Below are 7,889 nucleotides of genomic sequence, written 5' to 3' on the forward strand. Positions count from 1 at the left end.
TTATTGGACGATGGTTGGTGACCGGTCTAAACCTAGGAACAGCCCGTCGTTTTGTCTTTAAATTATTAAAACACTAATGTACATTTAAACAAACTAGGTGTTACAAAAATAACAGGGTTTCTCGCCAACGGGTGGGTAAGAAAAAGGTATAAAGTTCTTTTAATATCAATTATAAAAACTCCACGTTTTTTTTTAACTATGAAATTGGGTGTTAGACGGAGAATTTATCACCCGAATTTTTTCTCTTTATTTACTTGGAACAATTTTGTTTGTTATTAAAGTATTGTAAAATATGGAAATTGAAACAAGTTGATAAAAACAAAAATTGAAGTGTTTGATCTAAAATAAGAATTAAAACTTTAAAAAATTATAATAATGAGGAATAGTCAATATATAAATTTTAGGTATTGTATTTAAACAACAAAAAAACGAAATTTTTTTACTTTAAAACAGCCATAATTATCGGCAAAAAAAATAGATTAAGAAAAGGTCCAAACGGATTTTCTGAAATATATATTGGGAATTCAAAAAGTACACCCCATAATACTTAATCGAGACCTTTTTTTCTTTCTTTTTTTAAAATTATTTATTTCTCGACACTCTTAATGTCAGGGTTGGGGCCCGAAACATTACCTACAAAACTATGGAAACACACACACACACCCACACACACACACTTCAGAGATTCTATTTTAACAAACACCGGCCCTTTAGTTAAAAGTGGGGAGTAAACCAAGTAAAACTAGTTGAAAAAAGAAAGATAAAACAGGTAGAAACTAAAAGACGAGGAAGAATAGAAAAAAAAGAATAAAAGAAAAGCTTTCCATACTAGAACCATAGTTTTTATTTAAAAAAGCTACCAAGGTCCCCAGGTTTCATCAGTTCTTTAAAAACGGGTTTTTATAGAAAAGTATTTTTCAAATGCAATTTTGTCATTTAGTATTTTTTAAGGGCTCCCAATACTTTATTTTTCATTTTCTTCTATATATATGTATTTACATTAATAATTGCCGTTTTAAAAAAAATATCTTGGTCTCTGCACCCTTCCCAACAAAACCTGTATTTTTGTCCAAATCTAATATGTGACTTTCGCCTGTGTCCACAGTTTCCCAGTTTTCCACACTTCATAATGCACATTTCGTAAATAGGGGTTCCAAGTTTTTCCTGGTTGAACATACACACATTGATATCTCTGTGTCCTATATAGTTAATTTTATATAAAAGTATAATTTAATTGTTAATATTTCTATGTACACTTTTATACTGAAACCACAATAAGGAAGGGTCTTTTTTAAAAACTCTTTAACGGTAAACTATAATAGTGTTTCCACTTCTGTGAACAAAAAACCATAACCTAATTGAGAGTATTTAGTTTGTGAAGTAGGAACTGCATTGGTCTTGTTCAACAGTTTATATATTGCTTTACTTCCTTTTTCATCTTTCAAAAATATTCTTAAATTAAAAGGGAAAATTGGATTATTCATGGGTACAAATAGTTGGTTATCAATTTTTATATTGTCTATTCTATAAATGTTTTAATAGGTTTTATTAAAGTTGCATATTCTAAGGAATTTGATTTAATGGTATACTTTAGAGTACATGTGTCGAAGTTCATAAACTGTCCATTCTCATTAAGTAAATCTTGTATAATATTTTTTTCAACATAATATTTGTACAATATAGGTTTGTGATCTTTAATTATATAACTATTTAACCAAATATTTGTACTCATTATTTCATTGTTATTTTCCCAAGTTTGTTTTTGTTGAATCCTTATCCAGCTCTGTAATACATTTTTCCAGAATATATTTTTTTATTTGTTTTTGTTTTCTTTGAATAAAATTGTTTCCAAATTTAAACATATCTTCTGTCTTTAATTTTGTTACTGCCTGGAATAAAGTTACCCATTTTGAATCTGAAGAGAAGAGTCTTTTTATCCAGGAAGCTTTTAGTGCCATCATAAAATTTGAAAAATGTAACATTTTATGCTTAGTTCCCACTGTCGTGCGATCCATTACGAACGCCACGAGTGGCCATTCGTAGCTGATCGTGGAATTTGTGTTGACCTCTCTGAAATTTGACGTTTGGATACGAGTCGATAGGTTGTGGTACGATTTGGTGCGCTCGGATGCGATATGGTAAGGAGTGGTCAATTTCAGGTGACGCGATGTGTCACGATCTGATGTCCCGTCCAGATACGATTAGATACGTTCCGATACGATTGTCCCGATTGAGTGCACGGCTGGGTCCCGATCTGACACTATAAACACGATCGGGGTCCGCGAATTGGGACGATCTGTTACGTTCCTATACGTTCCGATACGTTCCAATACGATCATTACGAACCGATGCGATATGTTGCGATATAATACGATTGTGGGCGCGATGTCTTTCACGGTCGGGATCAACAGTGATCACGATTTCGGGTACGATTGGACCCCCGACGGGTATATATAGAACCCGACTGACCATGGACTTCAGGGTTTCTTCACCTTCTACAACCCACAACCACTGATGATGGCAGGAGTTCAGGATGATGACGTGACATTTAGCGTATTGCTGTTGGCTTACATTATGGCCAGACCAGCCACAACCCATACCAAAAAGGGCCAGGAGAGCTGCAGTCAGGCAGTTCTGGGTGCGACCATGGCTCACGGAGGAAAGGAGACAACACCTTGGCCAGTTCTCCAGCCTCCTAGACACCCAATTGAGGCTGGAGGATCCAGTAACATTCCAAAACTACACACGGTTAACACCACAGCTCTTCGATGAAGTCTTGCAGAAGGTGGCCCCAGCAATTGAGAGGGAAGTCACCAGTTTCAGGCAACCCCTCTCACCTGCACTGAAACTGGCAGTGACACTGAGGCACCTTGCCACTGGAGACAACTATCGGTCCCTTGCGTATGCCTTCAGGTGTGGAGTGTCCAGCATCTCAGAGATGGTTCCGGAAGTGTGCCAGGCAATTGTGCAAGCGTACACAGATGAGGTGTTCAGCGTACCTGTGACTCCTGAAGCCTGGACAGCCTTAGCTAGCCAGTTTGAGCAGAGATGGAACATCCCCCACGCCATTGGGGCCTTAGATGGCAAACACTTGCTATCAAGAAGCCACCCAAGACTGGCAGCCTCTACTACAATACAAGGGCTTCTTTTCGATACCACTCTTGGCTCTGGTGAGTGCAGATTACAATTTTGTGTGGATCGAGCTTGGTGGAAAAGGACACATGTCAGATGCTCAGATATTTGGCGATTCTGAGCTCTTCAACGGCCTGGAAAAGGAAGCCCTAGGACTCCCCCCACCCTGCCCTCTGACTGCAAGCCCTGAAGATCACCAATACATGCCCTTCTTCATCCTGGGGGATGACGCTTTCGCACTCAGGAACTACCTCATGAAGCCCTACAGCAGAAGAGGGATGTCCAGGGAGGAGAGGATCTTCAACTACAGACTGTCAAGGGGGAGGAGAGTGGTTGAAAACGCCTTTGGGATCCTAGCCAACAGATGGAGGTGTCTCCTCAGGACTCTAGAGCAGAAGCCCAACACTGTGAAGGATATGGTGGAGGCGGCAGTGGTTCTGCACAACCTACTGAGGCAGAGGCATCCAGGCATTGCAGCACAAGAGGCGGACCATGAGATCACAAGCACAATGTTATCCCAGGGGCATGGAGGGACCAAGTGGACTGGCCAGATGTGGATCAACCTGCTGCAGCTCGCAACTCAGCTTCAGCTGATGCAAAGCATCAGAGGGAACTCCTGAAGGCATTCTTCAACTCACCACAAGGTGCGGTTGCATGGCAGGAAACGATGGCTGGCTGCATGACGCGGATGGTGGAGAGAATGCAGGAGGAAATGTAGATGGTGGCGATGATGATGCTTCTGCCGACTGAGGGACCCCCCAAACAGCGACTCCCTCAATTCCCAGTTGAAGAGAATGGTTATCCCAACTTTGAAATGTAACAAAGTAAAATGTAATAAAACCTTTTAAATAAAATGTAATAAAACCTTTCAATGTTTATCTTATATGGTTATTGTCCCCTTAATTTAAGGAAGTTGGCCAAATGAAATAGCAAATTCATATAATGTATCATATGCATTTTTATTTTTAAATCTCTATTACATTTCAATTTTTAGTAACACAAGCACACTGGAAGTCTATGAAAAGAGTTCTGCACACCAAGTGCAGATCAAAACAGTGTAGGCACGTTTGGTAATAAACCGTTGATGTCCCCAAGTAGTCTCTAATGGTCATCGTGGGGTCTGCCTGTGTCTAGGCCAGGTCTGTGTCATCATCATCCTCATCAGCAAGTTGACGAGGGGTGTTGAGCTGGGAGGAGAGGTTGAAACTGCCGGCAGCTGGTGTACTAGCTCCCAGCAGGCTGACGAAGCAGTCATCTAGAGAGGAGGGCAGCGCAGTGGTGGTGGTGCTGGCCGTCACCCCTGAGGCTCCTGGCTGTGCTTCACTGGTTGGTGGTAATGGGCTGGTCATCGGGTACGTGGGTAACTGTCGCTGGATGTAGCCGCGGTCCTGACTACCCCAGACAGTGGTTTGACGCCCAACAGGGCGAGGTGGCCACTGAGAGGGGTGAGGCTGCCACAGGGAATGCTGGAACTGCGGGACCTCCTGCTGGAACTGTTGGGACTGCTGGTCTTGGCGTGGTGGTGGCTGCATATGGCTGTGCTCAGCTGCCCGCTGAGCCCTGTGCAGCACCTGGATAATGTTAGCCTCAGCATCCCTCCTGATCTCCCCAGGCACCTTCGACAGGGTTTCCTCCACATACTTCCCAAAATAGGAGCTGCCAGACGCAGCCGTACTTCTGGACATGAATTCCACCAGCAGGTCTTCTGGAAGAGAGAAAGCAAAATATTAATATTTCTAGTAACTATATATCCAAGTATAACTTAATGTGAAATTAAATGAAATTGCAATTGTTATTAGGGGAGATAATACTCACTCAGTTCTCCAGAGTTCACCCTATCCTCACTGCCCCGTCTGGAGCCGACTGACCCTGTCTGGGAGGATGTATGGGAGGGTGGTGTTGAGGGTGGTGGGGAGTGGTCGTGTTGGAGCCTTGCTGGAGGTAGAGGCAACTACTGAGGTTTGGCTGGTGGAGTGGGTGACTTCAGTGCCACTGGAAATTGCTGGTGCTGCTGCTGCAAACGAGGCCACATTTCTGGCATCCACCGTTTCAATGTGAGACCTCAAAAAAGAGAACTTGTCCCACACCCACTTCTCTGTGCTGCTCATGTCAGTAATGACATCTCCTCCTGTCCCACTCTTCTTGGCGTGTTTCTTCAGCCGGCCCAACATGGTACGCATGCTTGTGTACCATATTTTAAGTTGCGACACAGTGGTGTTCATCTTGGTAGCCTGTACAGCCCACAGATCCTCCTTCTGTGTGACATCCTTGAAGCCCGCAAGGCGTTTGCTGTAGAGGACCTCATTTCTCATCAGGAACTCAATGATTTCATCCTTTTCATCTTCAGTAAAGACAGTCACTGTTTTTTTTCTCTTACCTTTCTGGGTGGGGATGGTGTCCTCTGCCTCCTCTGGTTCAGGCTGTGGTTGGACTGGTTCAGGCTCAGGGGGTGGGGCAGCCTTGCCCTTTCTCTTCTTTTCTCTGGTACCCTTCGGTCGCATCTCTGAAATTAAAAGGTTGACAGTTATGGGCTCTCTTCAAGTGTAGAGTCGCATTCGATCATGTCCACTATATATATGGGCGCGAGAACTCGTAACAGATCGTGAGCGTCCGTGCAACCGTGACTACTCGTATCTACTCGTATCTACTCGTATCTGCTCGTCAGTCATTCGTGTCAGATCGTAATCTATGGTACCCTACAGAGCGTCACAGATCGTGGGAGATCGCAGCGCATCGCAACAGAGCGTGGTGTTTCTCTTGTTCACGGTTGATCACGATCACCACGATTTGGAACCACGATTACATGCGTTCTGTACCGCTTTCTTACGATCCAATACGATGTGATGCGATGATTACGATTGACAATTCATCGTGTTAATCATAGAAAATTTTTGAACCGTCCAAAACTTTTCTACGATCAACACGATTGACACGACTGACCTCAAGATCTGATAAGATCTGATAGCATCACTACGATTACTCCACGTTTCAGACCACGATTCCAATCGTGTCGCTAATCGTGATAGTGGGAACATAGCATTAATGCCTCCTTTGCTATAATCTTGTATCAATATTTCTCGTTTATTTTTTTCAGGTTTATTTTTCCAAATGAAATTATATAATAGTTTATTTATTTGTTTTGTTATTATATCTGGCGGGTTTCGTAGTGAAATAAGTAAATGAGTTATTTTTGGTACTATGACAGTTTTAACAACAGTAATTCAACCTACATGTACTTTCTTGATAACCAATGTTTTGTTAATGTTTTCATTTCCAGTACCTTATGTTCAAAGATATTAACACTGATTTCTTCCCCCCTCGCCCCCCCCCCCCCCTCCAATGTTAGCTTCCATTTTACATGGTGAAATACATCCTGCCCCTTCAGTGGCGGGGAGGGGTGGTGGGATGTGTCTCTACATCAGTGGTATAGTGCTTGCCTGATGTTTTTTCCATTCCAACAAGTACATCAAAAGATGTGGTATGTAATGTCCTGTCTTTGGGGAAGTTCTTGTAAAAGTCCCCTTTTTTCTGTATGCAATAGCATAATAAAAATGTCTGAAGTGATGTTAAACAAACATTATTTTATTTTTCGTTCAGTGGGCAGAATTGGGCTTTACCACCTGCAGTACGATATTTCATAGCATCACTTGCCCATTGGCGATCTAATTTTGTGTTTTAATTTAACTCTTGAATTTTTATATTGATTTTGATCCTCAGTTCATTCATGTACTTACCTTTACTTTACACCCGGTAGTGGATGTATTCTTGGTGCTGAAGTATCGTTAAATATTCGTTAATTCATTCCAAAACTAGAAACGTGTATTAAAGTCACAGACACTAGTTTCAACTAAACATTAACAATAAGTTTGTTTAAATAAGTTTAAATCTTAAACACATCTGTATAAAGCTACAACAGAGTCAAACAAGAATCTGTGACATTGAAATACAGAAACATTGTTAAATAACCATTACTTTGAGAGGTACACGTATGTGCATTTATAAAAAAAAAGAGAAGAGAAGTGTATTTCATGATATTAGAAACACCAGGATGACCAGAAACACTTCAGATATTTGGAAATGGATAATGAAAACACTAAAATCTAAGTAATGTCAGATTTCAGTTATCAGTAATAGTGAAAAATATCCCAAACACCTCAGATGAACACTACTGACTGAGCTAGATCCTGCCCACTTGGAGGAAAAAATCCAGCATACACACCAAGCATTCTTGAAATCCTAGGTTAAAATCTGTGCCATCTGACACATTTTGGATGAAAGGACGATTAAAATGCGAAGAAATGCAGAGGAAAACAGCTGATCCGAGGAGAATTCCCACCCCTGCCAAAAAATTCAAAGACTTTTACCTACCATTTTCAAAAACTTACAACATTTTTTACACAGCGGTCAAAGACAATAGAATGCGATAAAAATACGAAATCGGTTTGTTTTCATTGCTGTCCATGGCAACAAATTGTTTGTTTTCTTACATGCATCATGACAGGTTGAACCTTGTCACTGGAAAATATCAAGTGCATGCAGCTGTAAAAGATATCATCATTGCTTTGACTATGATTTGTAAGAATTTAAAGACTTATTAATATCCAAAGACTTTCAAAGATCAAATTTTTTTTCTCTTCAAATTCAATGACTTTCAAGGAATTTAAAGACCGCTATACAAACCCTGTTTAATGTGCAGAAATGCATGAAACGTAAATATCAGTGACCTAGTTATGGTTAGCGACACACCACCATTCAAA

The 7,889-nt window shown here is 41.0% G+C and overlaps 2 protein-coding genes across 2 annotated transcripts; one reads left to right on the forward strand and one right to left on the reverse strand.

Moving 5' to 3' along the window:
* Positions 1-2,582: 2,582 nt before the first annotated feature.
* LOC121366910 lies at positions 2,583-3,752 on the forward strand (the record flags this gene model as incomplete). The annotated part of the gene is made up of 2 exons (XM_041491154.1): positions 2,583-3,083; positions 3,181-3,752. Coding segments are annotated over 2 exons (1,073 nt in total), but the record flags the coding sequence as incomplete, so codon positions are not given.
* Positions 3,753-3,842: 90 nt separating this feature from the next.
* Positions 3,843-5,738, reverse strand: LOC121366911. Its single transcript, XM_041491155.1, has 2 exons — positions 5,510-5,738; positions 3,843-4,837 (listed from the first exon to the last, which is right to left on the reverse strand). The coding sequence occupies exons 1-2, from the start codon at positions 5,631-5,633 to the stop codon at positions 4,263-4,265; spliced, it is 699 nt and encodes a 232-aa protein (XP_041347089.1). The 5' UTR covers positions 5,634-5,738; the 3' UTR covers positions 3,843-4,262.
* Between the last annotated feature and the right edge of the window lie 2,151 nt (positions 5,739-7,889).

The sequence above is a fragment of the Gigantopelta aegis genome, unplaced genomic scaffold, assembly GCF_016097555.1.
Source record: "Gigantopelta aegis isolate Gae_Host unplaced genomic scaffold, Gae_host_genome ctg7664_pilon_pilon, whole genome shotgun sequence".
NCBI lineage: Eukaryota > Metazoa > Mollusca > Gastropoda > Neomphalida > Peltospiridae > Gigantopelta > Gigantopelta aegis.